Below are 21,484 nucleotides of genomic sequence, written 5' to 3'. Positions count from 1 at the left end.
AAACAAATATGATATGCCTATTCAGGGAATTTGTTCTCAAAGATTTTCAATTGTTCCGTCACTAGATGAGTTTTACTCTAGAATTTGAGAATTTTAATTTCACTTAGCAATTTTTCAAAGGCTGAGATGCTCCTTTTAAAAAAGGGTTCCACAGCATAGAAATTTGGGAAATACCTCTGTGATTTACCATCTTGATGGCTCTGAAAGTTTCTATAGTAAAGAGTTTCTGTAGTAAAGAAATGTTTTGTGTAACTAAATGTTTTCCAAACACATAGGATCCTTAAAATCTAAGGAAAGAGCCCCTTCCATCAGGGGCTGGACCTGGGGTCGTCCCTGGTGGGTGGAGTGTGAATCATGATGAAGAGCATAAGAACCTACAGCACAAGCTGCAGAGGCCACGAGATGGTGGCCATGTGGTTATCTGAAGCTTCTTGTTCTTGGTGCTTACCATACTTTCTGCTCTGAAGAATCCTCAAGAGAAGATTTAACATTTGGAATTTCAACAGATTTAAGCAGAAGAAAATGTGAACACCTTATCTAGATATACAAGTGAATACAAGAAAAGGAGAATGATATAGAGAATGAGGACTAAAGACACAATCAAGAACTGACATCTTAGTTGTTAGGTATAGAAAATAAATTTAATCTTTTAGAAAAATAATTGAAACACATGAGAAATATGATAAAGCATGTAGAAATGGAGAGGACATCTGGGTTAGAGAAACAGACTTTATAGGATGAAGGAGAATGACAACAGCTCAAACACAAATTCAGTGATGTACTGGGTTGAATGGTGTGCCCCAAAATGCATGTCCACCCAGAACCTCAGAATGTGACCTTATTTAGAAATAGTCTTTACAGAGGTAGTTAGTTAAGATGAGGTCATACTGGATTAGGATGGACCCTAAATCCAATGACTGGTGTTCTTATAAGAGGAGAGACTCAGACACACAGGAAGAAGGCCATTTGATAACAGAGGCAGAGATTGCAGTGATGCAGCTACAAGCCAAGGATTGCCAGCAACCATGAGAACCTAGGAGAGAGGCATGAAACAGATGCTTCCTCAGAGCCTCTAGAAAGAACCAACCCTGCTAACACCTTATTTTCAGACTTCTAGTCTCCAGAACTATGAGAGAATAAATTTCTGTCGTTTTAAGTCACCAAGTTTGTGCTCATTTATTATGGCAGCCCTGGGAAACGAATACAAGTGCAAACAAACTGGATCTTAAAAAGAAAATAACAAGTATTGGTGAGGATGTGGAGAAACTGGAACCCTTGTGCATTGCTGGTGGGACTATAAAATGGTGTGTAGCCACTGTAGAAAATGGTAAGATGATGACTCAAAAATTTAACCTAGAATTACTGTATGATCCAGCAATCCCACATCTGGGTATGTACCCAAAAGAAGTGAAAACAGGGACTCGAACAGACATTTGTAAAACCATGTTCATAGCAGCACTATTCACAATGGCCAAAAGGTAGAAGCAACTCAAGTGTCCATTGATAGATGAATGGATAAGCAAAATGTGCTGTGTACATCCTGTGGAATATTATTCAGCCTTAAAAAGAAAGGAAATTCTGACAGATAATGCGACATGGATGAACCTTGAAGAAATTATGCTTAGTGAAATAAGCCAGTCACAAAAGGACAAATACTGTATGATTCCACTGATATGAGGTACCTAGAGTTGCCAAATTCACAGGGACATAAAGTAGAATGGTGGTTGAGGGGAGGAGGGAGGAATGAGGAGTTATTATTTAATGGGAACAAAGTTTCAATTTTGCAAGATGAAAAAATTTTGGAGGTAGATGGTGGTGATGTTTGCACAATAATGTGAGTGTACTTAATGCCACTGAACGGTACAGTTAAAAATAGCTGTGGTGGTAAATTTTATGTTGCGTGTATTTTACCCCTTTCAAAAAAGTTGAATCTTCTTGACAGGAATATAACAAACTTACCACAATGCAAGAGTTGGAAGCAAAACTTCATGAAGAACAATAAGGAAAGAAAATGTATGTAGTCTAAAACAACCCAGTTGCAGCCTGGACTAGAAACAAAGACTTTGAAGATAAGGCATTTCCATATGTTCCCAGTGTAAGAAGAATTTTTTTAAAGCCAGCCCATTCATAAAAGTCCACTTGTCCTAGCCATGCATTGGTAGCCAATGTTCAACATGTTTTGCATCTAATGAAGCAACACACATTACTGCCTGTGCAATGAAGGAGTAGTCAGCTGTATATTTTTGGCAAAGAAACCATATTCACAATGTGGTAGAATCAAGAGCTTGCTAGTACCGTCTTCCTCCTCCGGCAGCATTAATGAAGAATTGTCACAAGTCTTACAGACTTTGCAGATGAATTTGCAGATGACCAAACGTCATCTGCAACTAGGAAACTTACCCAGGAGTAATCAATTGTCAAACTGAAGGAAGACTTAGAACTCAAACTAGTGGCATTAGTGGGAAGTATGGAGGCAGAAGCCGATCAAATAACTAGATTTCAAAAAAGAACAAGCCCAGGGCTTCCCTGGTGGCGCAGTGGTTGAGAGTCCGCCTGCCAATGCAGGGGACACGGGTTCGTGCCCCGGTCCGGGAAGATCCCACATGCCGTGGAGCGGCTGGGCCTGTGAGCCATGGCCGCTGAGCCTGTGCTCCGCAACTGGAGAGGCCACAACAGTGAGAGGCCCGCGTACTGCAAAAAAAAAAAAAAAAAAAAAAAAAAAGAACAAGCCCAGGTGGTGAAACAGAGGGTAGAGAAGCAGGAGGAATGGAGAGCCATCCTGAAGTCTCTTGATGAAGAAGGAAAGGACAGCAACCATTATTCTGGAAGCATAGGGATCATAAATAAAAAGAATTCTAGCAAACTCTGAGGAGAAGAAAAAAGCAGAAAAGGCCTTCAGTGACTGAAGGCTATGCAGACCATACATAATGCATACAGAATAATGGTTTGGGTTGAGATTACTGGCCATACGAGGTCAGATATTTGATTCAGATAATCTGTACCCCACCAACAGGATGCCAGCAGTTTACTTTCCAGTTGTCATACTCTCTTCTGTTGGAATTAACAATGGCCTTAAGGGGCACAGGCTTCATTACACAGGCTTCTTGTGTTACACAGCACAATAAAAAATTAAAGAGTTTAAATGGAAACAAGGGGAATTGTTAAGAGCTGCGAAGCCACACTTACTTTTTTTGTTTGAGACAGATTTTGCTGTGCTGATCTGTTGTGCTTTGTAAACAAATTACCAAATTTTCACTTGCGGGTGTGATTTTTTTTTTTATGGCAAGGTACAACAACGTTTTTATTATTACTATAAAAAGGAATCCAAAGAAATAAAGAATTTTAATTATTATTTCAAAGTAGTTACAGGTCTACCCAGGCTGTCTCTTCTTCTTCTCCTAGTCTGTCTTTCCAACTGTTTTTACTTTAGTATAAATTCATCTTAGAGGGCTAAGTACTTTCTTCTGTATTCTAAGTTTTAAAAATGGTATTCCAAAAACTAACAAGAATGCATACTCATACAGTGTGGGCTGTAGCTCTCTCTGATGTGTATTGAGTTGAATGCTTCTTACCCACAGGAACCACAATGTCAACGGCAGTGTCAGTGACACTTAATGAGATTTTAAAAGTCACTCATTTTTTTCTGTGCATTTCACAGTTATGTCTAACATTTTTACAGCTAAAGAGGTGTCCTCTCATACATACTCATCAAGATGTCCAGCAGTAAAAGGGAATGAGTCACAGTGGATTCAGTACAGGGACCACTGTTACACGTCTGATCAGGCATTGCACAGTTTCTCAGAAGCCAGACGGTTTTGTTCAGAGCTTGGTAAGTTAAAATGTGTTGACTTTCTTTGACTCAGTAATTTAATCATTGGAATTTTTCTTAACAAAAACCTTTAAAACAAAGATTATATTTTTGAAAATATTTCTAAAGCACTCACTAATTATAATAGCATTATTACGCAATTGCCTAGTGGTGGGGAAATGGTTAAGTATTTTATGATATATGAGCTCAATGTACTATTGAAATAGCCATTAAAAATGATCAGTGTCAGACCTAGGGACACATACAGACTGAAAATGAGTGGATGGAAAAAGATATTCCATGCAAATGGAAATCAAAAGAAAGCTGAAGTAGCAATTCTCATATCAGACAAAATAGACTTTAAAATAAAGACTGTTACAAGAGACAAAGAAGGACAATACATAAGGATCAAGTGATTAATCCAAGAAGAAGATATAACAATTATAAATATTTATGCACCCAACATAGGAGCCCCTCAATATATAAGGCAAATACTAACATCCATAAAAGGGGAAATTGACAGTCACACAATAATAGTAGAGGACATTAACACCCCACTTTCACCAATGGACAGATCATCCAAAATGAAAATAAATAAACACAAGCTTTAAATGACACATTAAACAGGATGGACTTAATTGATATTTATAGGACATTCCATCCAAAAACAACAGAATACACTTTCTTCGCAAGTGCTCATGGAACATTCTCCAGCATAGAGCATATCTTGGGTCACAAATCAAGCCTTGGTAAATTTAAGAAAATTGAAAATTGAAATCATATCAAGTATCTTTTCTGACCACAATGCTATGAGACTAGATATCAATTACAGGAAGAAACCTGTAAAAAATACGAACACATGGAGGCTAAACAATACGCTACTAAATAAACGAGATCACTGAACAAATCAAAGAGGAAATCAAAAAATACCTAGAAATAAATGACAATGAAAACACGATGACCCAAAACCTACAGGATGCAGCAAAAGCAGTTCTAAGAGGGAAGTTTATAGCAATACACTCTGACCTCAAGAAGCAAGAAAAATCTCAAACAACCTAACCTTACACCTAAAGCAATTAGAGAAAGAAGAACAAAAAAAACCCAAAGTTAGCAGAAGGAAAGAAATCACAAAGATCAGATCAGAAATAAAAAGAAATGAAGGAAACAATAGCAAAGATCAATAAAACTAAAAGCTGGTTCTTTGAGAAGATAAACAAAATTGATAAAGCATTAGCCAGACTCATCAAGAAAAACAGGGAGAAGACTCAAATCAACAGAATTAGAACTGAAAAAGGAGAAGTAACAACTGACACTGCAGAAATACAAAGGATCATGAGAGATTACTGCAAGCAACTACATGCCAATAAAATGGACATCCTGGAAGAAATGGACAAATTCTTGGAAAAGCACAACCTTCCAAGGCTGAACCAGGAAGAAATAGAAAATATAAACATACCAATCACAAGCACTGAAATTAAAACTGTGATTAAAAATCTTCCAACAAACAAAAGCCCAGGACCAGATGGCTTCACAGGCGAATTCTATCAAACATTTAGAGAAGAGCTAACACCTATCCTTCTCAAACTCTTCCAAAAGATAGCAGAGGGAGGAACACTCCCAAACTCATTCTATGAGGCCACCATCACCCTGATACCAAAACCAGACAAAGACGTCACAAAGAAAGAAAACTACAGGCCAATATCACTGATGAACATAGATGCAAAAATCCTCAACAAAATACTAGCAAACAGAATCCAACAGCACATTAAAAGGATCATACACCATGATCAAGTGAGGTGTATTCTGGGAATGCAAGGATTCTTCAATATACACAAATCAAACAACGTGATACACCATAGCAACAAACTGAAGGAGAAAAACCATATGATCATCTCAATAGATGCAGAGAAAGCTTTTGACAAAATTCAACACCCATTTATGATAAAAACCCTGCAGAAAGTAGGCATAGAGGGAACTTTCCTCAACATAATAAAGGCCATATATGACAAACCCACAGCCAACAAAGTTCTCAATGGTGAAGAACTGAAACCATTTCCACTAAGATCAGGAACAAGACAAGGTTGCCCACTCTCACCACTCTTATTCAACATAGTTTTGGAAGTTCTAGCCACAGCAATCAGAGAAAAAAAAAAAAAACAAATAAAAGGAATCCAAATAGGAAAAGAAGAAGTAAAGCTGTCACTATTTGCAGATGACATGATATTATACATAGAGAATCCTAAGGATGCTACCAGAAAACCACTAGAGCTAATCAATGAATTTGGTAAAGTAGCAGGATACAAAATTAATGCACAGAAATCTCTGGCATTCTTATACACTAATGATGAAAAATCTGAGAGTGAAATTAAGAAAACACTCCCATTTACCACGGCAACAAAAAGAATAAAATATCTAGGAATAAACCTACCTAAGGAGACAAAAGACTTGTATGCAGAAAACTATAAGACACTGATGAAAGAAATTAAAGATGATACAAATAGGTGGAGAAATATACCATGTTCTTGGATTGGAAGAATCAACATTGTGAAAATGACTCTACTACCCAAAGCAATCTACAGATTCAATGCAATCCCTATCAAACTACCACTAGCATTTTTTACAGAACTAGAAAAAAAAATTTCACAATTTGTATGGAAACACAAAAGACCCCAAATAGCAAAAGCAATCTATAACTCACAGCAAGATCCTTTTTGACCCACCTCCTAGAGAAATGGAAATTAAAACAAAAATAAACAAATGGAACCTAATGAAACTTGAAAGCTTTTGCACAGCAAAGGAAACCATTATCAAGATGAAAAGGCAACCCTCAAAATGAGAGAAAATATTTGCAAACGAAGCAATTGACAAAGGATTAATCTCCAAAATATACAAGCAGCTCATGCAGCTCAGTATCAAAAAAGCAAACAACCCAATCCATAAAAAGGACAGAAGACCTAAATAGACATTTCTCCAAAGAAGATATACAGATTGCCAACAAACACATGAAAGGATGCTCAACATCACTAATCATTAGAGAAATGCAAATCAAAACTACAATGAGGTATCACCTCACACTGGTCAAAAAGTCTACAAACAATAAATGCTGGAGAGGGTGTGGAGTAAAGGGAACCCTGTTGCACTGTTGGTGGGAGTGTATATTGATACAGCCACTATGGAGAACAATATGGAGGGTTCCTTAAAAAACTAAAAATAGAACTACTGTATGACCCAGCAATTCCACTACTGGGCATATACCCTGAGAAAACCATAATTCCAAAAGAGTCATGTACCTCAATGTTCATTGCAGCTCTATTTGCAAAAACCAGGATATGGAAGCAACCTACGTGTCCATCAACAGATGAATGGATAAAGAAGATGTGGCACATGTATACAATGGAATATTACTCAGCCATAAAAAGAAACGAAATTGAGTTATTTGTAGTGAGGTGGATGGACCTAGAGTCTGTCATACAGAGTGAAGTAAGTCAGAAAGAGAAAAGCAAATACTATATGCTAACACATATATATGGAATCTAAAAAAAAAAAGGTCTGGCGAACCTAGGGGCAGGACAGGAATAAAGACATAGACGTGGAGAATGGATTTGAGGACGCGGGGAGGGGGAAGGGTAAGCTGAGACAAAGTGAGAGAGTAATATTGACATATATACACTACCAAATATAAAATAGATAGCTAGTGGGAAGCAGCCACATCGCACAGGGAGATCAGCTCGGTGCTTTGTGACCTCCTAGAGGGGTCGGATATGGAGGGTGGGAGGGAGACGCAAGAGGGAGGGGATATGGGGATATATGTATGCATATAGCTGATTCACTTTGTTATACAGCAGAAACTAACACAACATTGCAAAGCAGTTATGCTCCAATAAAGATGTTTTTAAAAAATGATCAATGTAACAGTAAGTACGTGGTAAATAAAAGTAAGTAGGAAGAAATAGAATAAAAAATTGCTAAGTAAACTATTATGTGAAAATACTGACAAATGAAACCATTTTAAATATAGCTAGATATGCTTAAATGAAAGGATTATGAACCTGATATTTTGTAAAGTTGGTTAAGCAGTAAATACAAAATTGTAGATTTTTCATTACCTAGTCATTAATAAGTAAGCTTAGCCTGACCAGGGTAACAAAGTCTAAGGAGCATGGGATGTTCATCCGTTCTGCAAAAGGGATGGCCCACACCTCTGAACACTATAAGGGACAGTACTTTTTGTCTTCAGATTAACTAAAATGAAAGAGCAGCAGTGATTGACTCCCTCCCATGAGAAACTTGGTGGGTAGTCAAACTGTGAAATGACTTCTAGGGAGACCATCTAGAGTATTTCAAGTACCTGCATCCTTGGGTCTCAATTTAGGCAGGCAGATGACATTTATCTTATTTATTTTACTAACTTGTGGAGACACTTTACTGATTTAAAAATCTCCTTGTTACTGCTTAGCTACATGATGGAAACTTCTGTGTGGGAACTGTTGTGTGTTATACATGTTACACACGATGGGAACTATTTTGAGCTCTATATACATTTTCTGAAAGTCAGAAGCCTCTTGCTCCTAAAGGAGAAAAAAGGTTTACTTTCATTGTAGTGTAGGGTTTAAGCACGTAAGCCTTGGAGACAGACAGGTCTGGGTTCAAATCCCAGCTTCCATACTAACTAAGCTGAATGATATTGTGGAAGCTACATAATTGTTTCTCTTTCTCCTCTGAACAATGAGAATGAAAATAGTACTTACTTCAAAGTTTGGGTAAAGGTTGGGTTGTTGTAGGAATTAATGAAATGGGATAATGTGTGCTAATTTATCACAGAGCTCTGCAAATGGAGAGCATTCGTAACTATTCTTATCATTAGAAAGATTGAGATTGACTTTCTATTTCTAAAGCTGTCTAGCTATGAAAGTCTGACAAACTTACTTAATCTTCTTGCCCCTCCATTTCCACATCTGCAAAATAGTGATAATACCTTTTCTACAGGATTACGTAGTATTAAACAAGGTAAAGTACCTGCACACTGTGGTGATCTGTAGAGGAGAAAAGGCTTTCTTTTGCCCTTTAAATACTTCACACCACAGAAGAAATGCTTTAGTTCAAGTATGGATAAGCTTGTTTGGGTTGAAGACTATTTGATTCCATTTAGGATGGATTTCCAAGTCTAGTTATTATTTTGTTTCTGTCCCTTGCCTGATGCTGGTGATAGCACTGTTATCTCTGTGGGTTTAGGGCAACCTATCAAACTTCAAGAATACTCACTCATTCAGTGCCATACTATATTTAGGAACTTACAATGGATGACCAAGTACTCTTATGTATAAAATAATATTAAAAGGAAGGCCAATGCTCTCTGACATCCCAAACCTATTTGCTTTTATTTTCATTTTAACAGAAGCAAGGTTAAAGCTGAGCTATTATACAGAACTGGTTGTTGAGGAGAGAGTGCTGAAAATCTATAGGGGAGCACAGACTTCTACCAATACATACCCCATTCTTATGACTAGGTGTTCATACAGAAAGGTCTCCCTGGTTAGGTAGTTCCAAGATCCAAAAATATTACCAGGTAAACATTTTGAGGAAATGTAAAATTTCTATGTACAAAGTTTCAATTTAGAATATTACTAACCTTTTTAGAAGCTATTAATGTTATATTTTTAAAAATCTGAAATAAATATCAGATTTTAAGAACATTCTGTGTCAAGTTTGAATATCTTCGTGATCTTGATCATGATAGTTCTTTTCAAATGGCTGGTTGAGAATAAACCACTTCCCTAGTTTGCATAAAGCTAATTGGTTTGGGGTTTGTTTTCCTTCAACAGATCATCCTGCAACTATCGTTACCATAAAGGATGAAGATGAGAATAAATTTGTGAGCAGACTGATGAGGGAAAATAATAACATTACCATGAGAGTTTGGCTTGGATTATCTCAACTTTCTGCCGGTAAATGATATATCTGTATGTACAGTGTGCAAAGAGAGTTCTAACTTGTCCTAAATACCAAGTCAGCCTCACTAAAGAATGTCAAGTGTTGGCTAATTCGAATGCTTCTTCATGATGAATAAACTAAGTCTGCTGTTTTAGAGGCTCATAAATTCCTAATGAATAAACAAGTGACTTAGTAATGATGGAAACACTAATGAAATCGAAAATCAGGTTAAATCAACTGGAATTGTTTTAGAGGCTTAAGATACTTGGGTCAACAGAATTTTTTTTTCTCCTGTGGCAATATCTGTGTCCCTCGTGTCCCCCACCAGGAACCGTTAGATTTCTAGTGTCTATCACACGGTGTTTTTGTAGCTTTTAACTGTTATTCAGAAAGTTCTCTTCCTGTTGTTCCCTTTTCTCTTGGAACATTTTTTACCATAGAGCTAAATTAAGTCTGAATGGTGATTTTTTTTTTCATACTAGCTTAGTAAAATTGCAGAAATTTGGTTCAGAAAGGTTTGTGGAAGAGTTTTCCAATAAGGCGTAATAGATAGAGGGTTTCACTGCACTTGGAATTGATAAAGAATGAAGAGTACAAATTTGATAGAAGAATAGGAAGTCTGCTTCACATTTTATGCAAATTTGAATTCTAAATAATTAAAATAAATGTGAATTCCAAAATATTAAGTATGTGTCAAAAAGTCAGTGAATTCAAAGTTGGCCATCTAAATGAATTATAAATTGTGTTTATACTATCACCACAAGGTGGTACAACCTTAGCTGGAAAGCAAAAATGGAGTCATGGTGAGGAGGCCTTCTTGGACCCCGCTGGACCTTTCCTCGCCCACCAGCACACTGGGAATGATTTTTAATGGGGGAGAGGGTCGGAGAGCAAGAGAAAAGGGATACAGGTCTTTAGAAGTCTATCCGTCACACAATAAATGTACAGGCATTCTGAACTTTAATCAAAGCACCATATTCTACATCAGTGCTGTCTAATAGAACTTTCTGCAAAGATGAAATTGTTCTATATCTACGCTGTCCAACGTAGTAATCACTAGCCACATATGGCTATTGAACACTTGAAATGCGGCAAGTGCAGGTGATGGACTGATTTTAATTTTTTCACTTTCAATAAATTTCATTTTAAAATAGTGGCACAGCACAGTTCTAAGGAAATAAATTATATGAACCATGCACCTTTTAACCTTAGTAATTTAGTTGCAATAACCATAGTTATACTTAATTTCTTTCTTTAGATCAGTCCTGGAATTGGTTAGATGGATCAAAAGTGACATTTGTCAAATGGGCAAATAAATTTAAGAGTGGCAGTGGACAATGTAGCATTTTGTTAGCTTCAAATGAAACTTGGATAAAAGTTGAATGTTCACGTGGCTATGGAAGAGTTGTCTGCACAGTTCCCTTGGGTAAGTATGTAACCTGTCCTTAAGGAACACTTTGCAGAATAGGTCAGGAAATAAATGTACAATTCAATAATGTGCAAAGTTTTGTACTTTGTCCTAAAGTACTTGGTCCTTAGAGTATATCCAAACAATCTTGATTAACTCATAGATTCTTTCCCTCAGATAAATAGAGGGAAGAGATATGGGAACATATGTATATGTATGACTGATTCACTTTGTTGTAAAGCAGAAACTAACACACCATTGTAAAACAGTTATACTCCAATAAAGATGTTAAAAATAATAATAAATAAAAAAAAGAAAAAAAAAGAAAAATAGATAGATTACAAATGACAGTAAATGCATAAGATGTCTAGGACTCCCAGAGGAAAGTGCTAAACGTTCAAACTTTGTATATTCTTTCCTAAGAAAAATGGAAGCTGCCAAAGTATTAGGGAGGTCATTTCTTTGAAAATGTTAAGATGTATTTTATTCCATAATTCAAACATGTAAAAACTCAAAGGTCTAATTCTGCAGTTAGTTTCCTTTCTCCTCATTCCCATAAAACTCATAATTTAACAACAATGCAAAACTATTTAATTACTTAAAATGTCCTGAGTATCTATAGGAAATCATAATTTGAACTTCAATTTAATCATAACTGACACATAAAATAACCACAAAAATCTTATCTTAATAAGCTCTAAAATTTTCACATCAACATTTTTAAAGATTAGCATAAAATGTTCAGTTTGGTGTACAAATATTACAAATAGAACCCTAATTCTAGGTGACCAGTATCTATATATTTATGCATTGATTCAGCAAATATTTAGATTATCTGTTTTATGTGTGGAGCTATACCCATGTCCAAGACAGATAAGATTCCTTTTCTCACAGAGCTTACAATCTAATGGAGGAAGACAGATAATAAGTAACCAAGCAGGTCTGTTTTTAAAAGAGAGGAAAATATCAAATAGTTATAAACTCTATATAATCGAGACCAGGGGGTTGACTACTCTAGATCAGGTTATCAGAGAAGACATCTTAGAGCAGGAGATATTGAAGCTGAGATTGGAAAGGCCTTGGGGACCAGGGTAGGAGTCATAGCAGGCAGAGGTGCCAGCTGGAGCAGAGAGCCTAAGACAGAACAACTTGCTGTGGGCTCAGGGAAGAGCTGCAAAGTAGACAGGTGCCAGACACTTAGGGTTTTGGAATCCTGAGTCAAGAGTTCAGGTTCCATTCTGAGTGGAATGGAGAGTGGCTAAAAGATTTGGGGGGGGGGCGGGGGGGAGCAGGGTTAGAGTGGTATAAACCAAGAGTTCTGTTTTGGCATTTTGAGCCATCCATGTGGAGATGAGCTATCCACATGGCATGTGCAGTGTGTGCCTTTGGACATATGAGAGAGAAGGGAGGTCAGCATAGAGATGGTATTAAAGCCATGGGGGGGGGGGGGGGGGGGGGGGGGGGGGGGGGGGGGGGGGGGGGGGGGGGGGGGGGGGGGGGGGGGGGGGGGGGGGGGGGGGGGGGGGGGGGGGGGAGCAGGGTTAGAGTGGTATAAACCAAGAGTTCTGTTTTGGCATTTTGAGCCATCCATGTGGAGATGAGCTATCCACATGGCATGTGCAGTGTGTGCCTTTGGACATATGAGAGAGAAGGGAGGTCAGCATAGAGATGGTATTAAAGCCATGGGAAGAAATGAGTCCATCTCGACAGCATGTAGACAGGGGCCTGGGACAGTGTTTGAATAGCAAGGAACTAAATGAGGTCATCATAAAGGCTTAAATTCCTTTAAAGCAAATAATACTTTATTTGGCACTAGGTGAGTCAAACACAAACATTTAAAACTTTTAGCAATTTGCTATCAAAGTAAGGTAATATACTGGGAATGATGGTCTCAAAGGGATGATGGGAAGGGAAGTGAGAATAATGATAGCACTTTAATTTCTCTGGAAGAAAATTGCTATAGCAATGAAGAGGATTTGAATGAAAAGAGTTAAATTGGAAAAGAAAACACTTAAGTGTCTGATGATGAATTTGAATTGTGTTCACACTATGAAACAGGTACTTATTGTGTCTAATTTGTACAGTGTTTACATATGTGACATAGAGCCTAATGTATAAAATCAATAATGATCACTTTTATATTCTCTCCTCCACTGTCAAACCTTTCCCTGTTCTAGGCCCTGATTACAGAGGAATGGGTATCACATTTGCTGTGCTAAGTTTCTTAGCTCTCATCAGCGGATTGATCTGGTTGCTTTTCCAAAGGAACCGTTTGCACTGGGTGGGCTTCTCTTCAGTTCGGTATCAACAAGGAGCCAATGAAGATGAAATTATGCTTCCTTCTTTCCATGACTAAACTCTTCTAAAGGTTTGCTAATTTGCACTGATGGTTTAGGAAAAATGAGCCATTTAAAATTTTCCCAGTGTCAGTATTTACTCTGTTTCAACATAGAAGTCTTAAGTACTTTTTCTTTTTTTGTTTAATTTCTATCCTGGTATCTACAGTTACCCACAAATGCCATGTTTATAACTCTACTTAATAGAATGAAAAGGAACCAAAGCTGGAACTAAAGTCCAAATTGTTCATAAGGTAATAAGTTTAATGTGCATTTTTCTCTGTAATAATGTGGTTGGTAATAAGGATATGTATATTTTAATGGTATTTTAACACAACATCTTAGGATATCAAAACTGGCATATTACTAGGTCACAGATCTACCTTTTAAGAACATCCGAGCCAAATGCAAAATTAGTACCTCAAGGTAAAAACACAACTGTAAATAATATCAACATTGTTTTAAAATAGTCATTTGTAGCATTTGGGGGAAATTATTGAACAGTGAAACATGTAAACAGCAAAATGGTGCCTCTTGGCAAGAGTTTCTTATACTATTCCAAAGATATTTCACACCAAAATTATTTAAATGCAAATGTTTTGTTCTGTTCATAGTTTTTTTTTTAAAGACTTTTAAAAAAGATTTAGTACTTAACATTTTTCTGAAATGTGTTTTTTTGTTTTATGTACAACATATAACTGTTTTCTTTTTAAAGGGAATCAGCTAAGGATAAGATTTTTTGAAAATTTCACAATTTATATACTTACATAGTATAGCAACTTCTGACTAAGAAATTTTTATTACTTTGTTGCCTTTTTACATAAGCTAAAGAGAAAAGAGTCCTGTGACAGTAACTGTGTATCTCACATTTGTAAAAATGAAAATTTTACCATGAAACTCTAAACCTTGTGATTACTACTAAAATATTTAAAATTAGGAATGGTTTAGGAAACAGTCTTGTGGTTATCGTTTTGAATTTTACCACCTAGAATATATTCTTAATAATAGCTTCTACTGCATATGGTGAATGTTTTATTCAGTGTTTAACTTATACTTGTACTTTAGAATATTTTTGTATAAAGTCCACAGATTTATTTTAAAATTTAGAGTGTTTATACTATGATAACATTGTAAATAAATTTCTAAGACAACTTTAGTATAGTCTAAAGCTCTATAGTACAGTTGTCCTGAAATATTTTTTACTGAATTTGTTAAACTAATTCTCTTGCTCTATGATCTGTACAATTTTAGTTGTTAAGACTTTCTTCAAAGAACTAAACAAACTGGATGCAAAAAGTACAGGTATATGTAGTAGTGATGCCATAATAAAGTCATTTCATTTTTTAAGTAAAAGTGTTGTTGATCCTTGTTGGGGAAAAAAAAATCTCTAGATCGGGCTTTATTATGTTAGGCTTATAGCATGACAAGAAATAAAGCGTCCAGCTATTGTAAAGCAGCGCATCCTTAAGATTTTGTGTGCATTTTTAAAAGAATAAACGTAATCATCCCTACGTCTCTGAATGTTTGATTTTAGGCTCCTTTTTTGATTCCTCTGACTCAGCATTTCTTTAAACTACTGGATCAGCAGGGATTCCACCTATGATGCACTTGCTTCGCATTCTGTGTGCTCCCTTCAGAAGATCCATTACACCACCTCCCACCACACGACATTCATCAACCACTTCTAAGTCAGTAATTCAGATATCTAGTTCCAAGTTCATGTTTCTAACTCCCACTGAACAATCTCCATGAAAGTCCTTCTCAACATGATCAGAACTGCCTGTATTGTGTTCCCTTCCTCATTTCCCCTGTTCCAAATGTCTCAGAAGAACTGAAGACAACTTTTTCCAATCTTCCTAACTAATCCAACACCCACATGTGGTCTGACAAAATTGATATTTCAACACCAGGCACCTAAAAAAAAGCAGGCAAATACACCCAATGATCAGGTATAGGGGACAAATTTAGAAGTGCTACCAATGACTATCCTCTCACAGCATGTTCCCTTCCCTGATCCCAGGGCAAGATGTTTTGTTATCTGGGAGATCTCCCCTGCAAATGGCTGCTGTAGTGTTGGCAACCCCCAGTCCTGACCCCACTGCTGAGTTGAATCTAGGGAAAGCGAGAGATTCAGGTTCCTTTCTCTTAGGTTCATTTAATCCTAAAACCCTCTTGGAGAAACAAAGACCTAATTGTTAGGTCTTTGCTCAACAACTTTTTATCTAAAAAGACAAATTTTAACTATATATATCAAAGACTTTTTTTTAATTAGACCTCATGATCTGTACAAAGTTAACTCTGATTTCCTGTATATTCTAAATTCAAACATTTTCACAACATTACATCTCAACAAATTTAGTATACACCTATATCTCTTTTTTCCCAAGCTAACTTAATCACAAGCAGAATTTGAGACTTTTTTTCTATTCTCCCAAACAGTTCTTCTTATATTCTCCTTGAATTAATATGAAGACAGTATACCCCTTGTTTCCCAAGCTAGAAACTCAGAAGTCATCCTTAAATCCTCTCTTTCTCATCTCTCTAATCCAACAATTCTGTCAGTTTTTTTCCCACACTTCTCATGAACTGGTTATCTCCATTGCCAGCTGTCTTAATTCAGACCTCTATCTTTTTTTGCTTCCTGGATTATCTGCACGAGGCTCTTCACTGGTCTTCCTCATCAGCCTTTCCTCTTCATCCCATTTTTCCCGTTCCTGGGCCTAGGGGACCTGAAATTCACAGAGGAGGACTCCCCCTCTGTTTTGGTCTAAAGTTATCTAGGCCTAACTTATCTCACAACAAGGGAGCTCAGCAATGCCCAGCCCAGGACCCTCCCCAGGGACCTTATGTGGGTTGATGTCAGTCCTGAGAAGTCCTAAGAGGGTATCTGGTTCCCTGGCCAAATACCCTCTTAATACAATGTAGGGTCAAGTCAATATTGCTCCAATTGCTAAACAACAAAGAGCCAAAGTCAGATAAAACTGGAATCCAGGAATCAGGAAAACATTGGTGATTTTAACCAATGGAAATGCAGGAGATCACCAGAATCCAGATGGGAGTGAGCTGAAAAATGAAAGGGAAATTAGGAAATAGAGAACATGAAATCTTGAGAAGTATGTAGAGATGGGCCATAGCTAGAGAGAGAAGGAGGGTTGAAGAAGATCTTTTCCCAAAGGAGAGCAGAAAGAGATTCACAGGTTGAGAAGCTTAGAGGAAAGAAAACAAAACACATCAAAAACTAAAAACAATGGACAGAGAGAAGTTGATCATGCCAGGGAGAGATGGGGAGTCATTAATGGAAGAAAATCTTGGAGCAGATGGGGTGAGAGGGGCAGTTCTAAACCCACATAAAGAGGAACTAGGTTCGGATGGGATGGGATGAAGCATGCATTCCTCTCTGAGGACAAAAGAGAAAGACCTGTGTGAAAGGGAAGGGGAGAATAGATAAGTATTTGAAGATGTTTGTCTACACCTGATGGCCCCTATTTTCCTATTGAGTAGAAGGTGAGGTTTTCTGCCGAGAAAGACCAGTATCAAATGGGGTTTCAGCTTGAAGAGCATAATAAAAAAATTGAAATATTCTATGTGGGGAATGAGAGAGGAGAATGACCAAGACAAAATAAAAAGATTGCAGAAGAGGCTTACTGGGCCCAGATGAAATTAAAAGCCATATATTAGTAGAGGCAAGCATCAAGAGAATTAATAGATTTCCTCTACCTGCCCTCAGCTACTTCACTAAAATTGAGGGAAAGGAGACTATGAAGAAGAAAGAAGACACCCCATCCTCAAAAAATTAAAAATAGAACTACCATGTGATCCAGCAATCCCACTTCTGTGTGTATATCCAAAGGAAATGGAAACAGGATCTTGAAGAGATAACTGCACTCCCATGTTCATTGTAGCATTATTCACAATAGCCAAGGTATGGAAACAACCTAAGTATCCATCAATGGATGAATGGATAAAGAAGATGTGATAACACACACACACACACACACACACACACACACACACACATTATTTAGCCACGAGAAAGAAAGAAATTCTGCCATTTCCAACAATATTGGTGAATCTGGAGGGCATTATACTAAGTGAAGTAAGTCAGACAAGGAAAGACAAATATGTATGATATCACTCATATGTGGAATCTAAAAGAGCCAAACTCATAGAAACAGAGAGTAGAATGGTGGTTACCAGGGGTGGGAGTAGGGGAAAAGGGGGGCTGTGTTTTAAGGGTACAAACTTCCAGTTATAAGATGAATAAGTTCTGAGGAATATACAGCATGGTGATTATAGTTAACAATACTGTGTAATATACTTAAAAGTTGCTAAGAGAGTAGATATTAAATGTTCTCACCACAAAAAATAAATGGTAATTATGTGACAAGATGGAATGCTATGGTGGTAATCCTTTTGCAATATACATCAACACACTGTGCACCTTAAATTTACATAAAGTTATATGTCAATTATATTTCAATATATTTCAATAAAGCTGGAAGTTTTAAAAAAAGTTTTTAATTTTAAAAAAGAGGGGAAAAAGGAAGAGAACCCAGGAGTCAGAGTTGGCCAGGTGGATGCAACAGAGAAACAAGGGAGGGTAGGGTATCCAGGCTGGATGAAGAAGGGAGAAATAAAAGGCCAGGAAAAATGAAGTCAAGGGATTGGAGTCTGGAATGAGGTCAAAGAGAAGTGAAAGAGAAGGAAAAATAAAAGGTATGAGGTGTGACTGGAAAGTAGAACATCATAGTGAGAGATTTTGATGAAATAGTGTATTATTCCATGCAGACATGGTAAGTAGTCTGTTTTGTCATATTAGCATAAAAAATGAGGAAGTATGCATCAGAGTTAACAGGGGGGAAATTATGCCTTCCCTTAGTTCAAATGACTTAAAAATAAAAGACTGCTGAAATGGGTTATTTGCCTAAATGATGTTGATTCATTAAGGTTCTACTTCTATTGTAAATCTAACCATTATTTGACAATTAGTTTTCACGCAAAGTAATCCACATTGATACAATATGCTTTGGTGCCCAACGTTGGGGGTGGAGATGACTTTTCCAAATACATGACTGCATAGAGCTGTTCATTTTACTTGTGTAGTTAGCAGGACAGAAGTGTCTAGAATCAGGATGTTTTCGTATTTAATAAACATTGTGTACATTTGGAAGGATTTGCTTTGGATTTGGGTTTAGTATATAAACCCATTATTGACAGTCTGAGAGGAATGATGGAAATAAGTTGAGCAAGACATTGATACTTTGGCAAGAGAGACTGAACCTGGAGAGGGTGGGAGAGTCCAGCAGAAGACCTGGGCTCTGGTTCATTTATTGGCATTCACTGTGTGCCTGTGGCTAAGTGATGTCCCTTCTTTGGACCTCAGTTTCCTTATCAGTAAATGAAGATGGCCCCTACCACCTCTAACATTCTGTGACTCTCCTTATAGACCCCTTTGGTCAGATAGATTTCCTTGGTGCAATCACTCCATTTCCAACTGGACTATTAGAGGAATGGAAAGGGTTAGAAAGGATTGGAAAAGGTTAGACTTGATCTTTTAGAATAGACTTTAATTTTTGAGCAGTCTTAGGTTAAAAAATGAGCAGAAAGTACAGAGAGTTCCCATATACCTCCTTATCTCTCCCCACGTTTCCCTATTATTAGCATCTTGCATTAGTGTGGGACATTTGGTAAAACTGATGATCCAGTATGGATACATTATTATTAACTAAAGTCCATAGTTTACATTAGGATTCATCTTTATGTTGTATATTCTATGGGTTTTGACAAATGTATAATGATATGTACCTACCATTACAGTATCTTACAGAACAGTTTCACTGCCCTAAAAGTTCTCTGTGCTCCACCTATTCATGCCTCCCTTCCCACCTCCCCCAACCCTTGGCAACCACTGATCTTTTACTGATACCACAGTTTTGCCTTTTCCAAAATATAAAGTTGAAATTACAGGGTATGTGGACTTTTCAGATTGTCTTCTTTCACTTAGCAATATGCATTTAAGGTTCCTCCATGTCTTTTCATGGCCTGATAGTGCATTTCTTTTTAGTGCTGAATAATATTTCATTGTCTGGATGTACCACAGTTTATTTATCCATTCACCTATTGAAAGATATCTGGGTTGCTTCCAGGTTTTGGCAATTATGAATAAAGCCACTGTGAATATCTACATATAAATTTTTGTGATGGGGACTTCCCTGGTGGTCCAGTGGGTAACCCAATACGGGGGGCCTGGGTTCGATCCCTGATCAGGGAACTAGGTCCCACGTGCAGGTCGAAACTAAGAGTCCGCATGCCGCAGCTAAGAAGTCTGCATGCTGCAACTAAGATCCGCGTGCCACAAGTAAGACCTGGCACAGCCATAAATAAATTAATTAATTAAATATTTTTTTAAATTTTTAAATAAAATATTAAAATTTAAAAATAAATAAAATATTTTTTAAAATTTTGTGAATATGTAAGGTTTCAGCTTGTTTGGATAAATACCAAGGAGCATGATCACTGAATCATATGGTAAGAGTATATTTAGTTTTACGAGAAGCTGCAAAGTGTCTTCCGAAGTGGCTGTACCATTTTGCATTCTCACCAGCAATGAATGAGAGTTCGTTTTGCTCTCCATCTTCATCAGCATTTTGTGTTGTCAGTGTTTTGGATTTTTTTTTTAAATTAATTTTATTTATTTATCTTTGGCTGCATTGGGTCTTTGCTGCTGCGCACGGGTCTTCTCTAGTTGTGGCGAGCGGGGGCCACTCCCCATTGAGGTGCACGGGCTTCTCATTGTGGTGGCCTCTCCTGCTGCAGAGCACGGGCTCTAGGCACGCAGGCCTCAGTAGTTGTGGCATACGGGCTTAATCGCTCCGCGGCATGTGGGATCCTCCCGGATCAGGGCCCAAACCCGTGTTCCCTGCACCGGCAGGCAGATTCCTACCCACTGCGCCACCAAGGAAGTCCCAGTGTTTTGGATTTTAAAAGCCATTCTAATAGGTGTGTAGTGGTATCTTGTTTTAATTTTCAATTCCCTAGTGACATGTGACGTTGTATGTTTTCATATGCTTTTTACCATCTGTGTATCTTCTCTAAGTGTCTGTTCAGCTCATTTGTACATTTTAAAATTGAGCTGTTTGTGTTTGTAGAGTTTAGACTTGATTTTAAAGCACTCTTTTGGTAATGACATGAGACAATGTCAGGGTTTAAAACAAGCAGCCTGCCTGGCCTTGATTGTCTGGTTCCAGAGACACTCACTAGTGGAGTTACAGTTGCATAGTTTATACATATAATAACAAGTATGGGTGGTTTCCTTTTTTTTTTTTTTTTTTAAACGACAGAAATTTATTGTGTCACAGTTCTGGAGGCCAGAAGTTCAACATCAAGGTATCCATCAGAGTTGGTTCCTTCCAAGGGCCGTACAAGCATAGTTTAAAGACCCTTAATCCAGGAGCTGCTGACAGAGAAGAGTTGTCTGAGGGCCACAGTCCACTGAGAGAAGAGCCTTTGAAAAGGTTTCTGACCATAAGGTCCAAAGAACAAACACCACTTTAACCAAGGGATCAAAGTTAACATCACCAGTGATGAGACAGAATGACATGGTCCTCCTGGGCTGGGCATATGGCTTCTTTGGTACTCTTGCCAGAAAACAAACAAACAACAACAAAACAAAAACAAAAACATAACCTGAATCCTGTTCTAATCTCCCTCAGGAGGAGACATCAGACAAACTGAAACTAAAGGATATTCTACATAGCGACTGGCCAGTACTCTTCAAACCTGTATCCAGATCGATGGTGAAAGACAAGCAATGACACAGGAACTGTCCCACATTAAAGAGACTGAGGAGACGTCACATCTCTATAGTGTATGACCCTGGATTGGATTTTAGAACAGAAAAAGAACATCAGAGGGACAATTGGTGAAATGTGATAACGGCTGTAGATTAGTCCACAGTATTACACCCGTGTTAATATGCTGGCTTTGACCCATTGTACTGGA

At 37.5% G+C, this 21,484-nt stretch overlaps 1 protein-coding gene across 1 annotated transcript in view; it reads left to right on the top strand.

The window, feature by feature from the left end:
* Window positions 1–14,137, top strand: part of LY75 (lymphocyte antigen 75) — a 103,884-nt gene extending 89,747 nt beyond the window's left edge. The window contains exons 32-35 of the mRNA XM_024122316.1: window positions 3,680–3,829; window positions 9,631–9,753; window positions 10,998–11,165; window positions 13,325–14,137. Of these exons, the coding sequence (XP_023978084.1) occupies window positions 3,680–3,829; window positions 9,631–9,753; window positions 10,998–11,165; window positions 13,325–13,503 (620 nt within the window). The 3' untranslated portion in view covers window positions 13,504–14,137. The remainder of the gene's footprint in view (window positions 1–3,679; window positions 3,830–9,630; window positions 9,754–10,997; window positions 11,166–13,324) is intronic.
* The last annotated feature ends 7,347 nt before the right edge of the window (window positions 14,138–21,484 follow it).

Source organism: Physeter macrocephalus, chromosome 2 (genome assembly GCF_002837175.3).
Source record: "Physeter macrocephalus isolate SW-GA chromosome 2, ASM283717v5, whole genome shotgun sequence".
Taxonomy (NCBI): domain Eukaryota; kingdom Metazoa; phylum Chordata; class Mammalia; order Artiodactyla; family Physeteridae; genus Physeter; species Physeter macrocephalus.
This window is presented reverse-complemented; position numbering and strand designations above follow the sequence as displayed.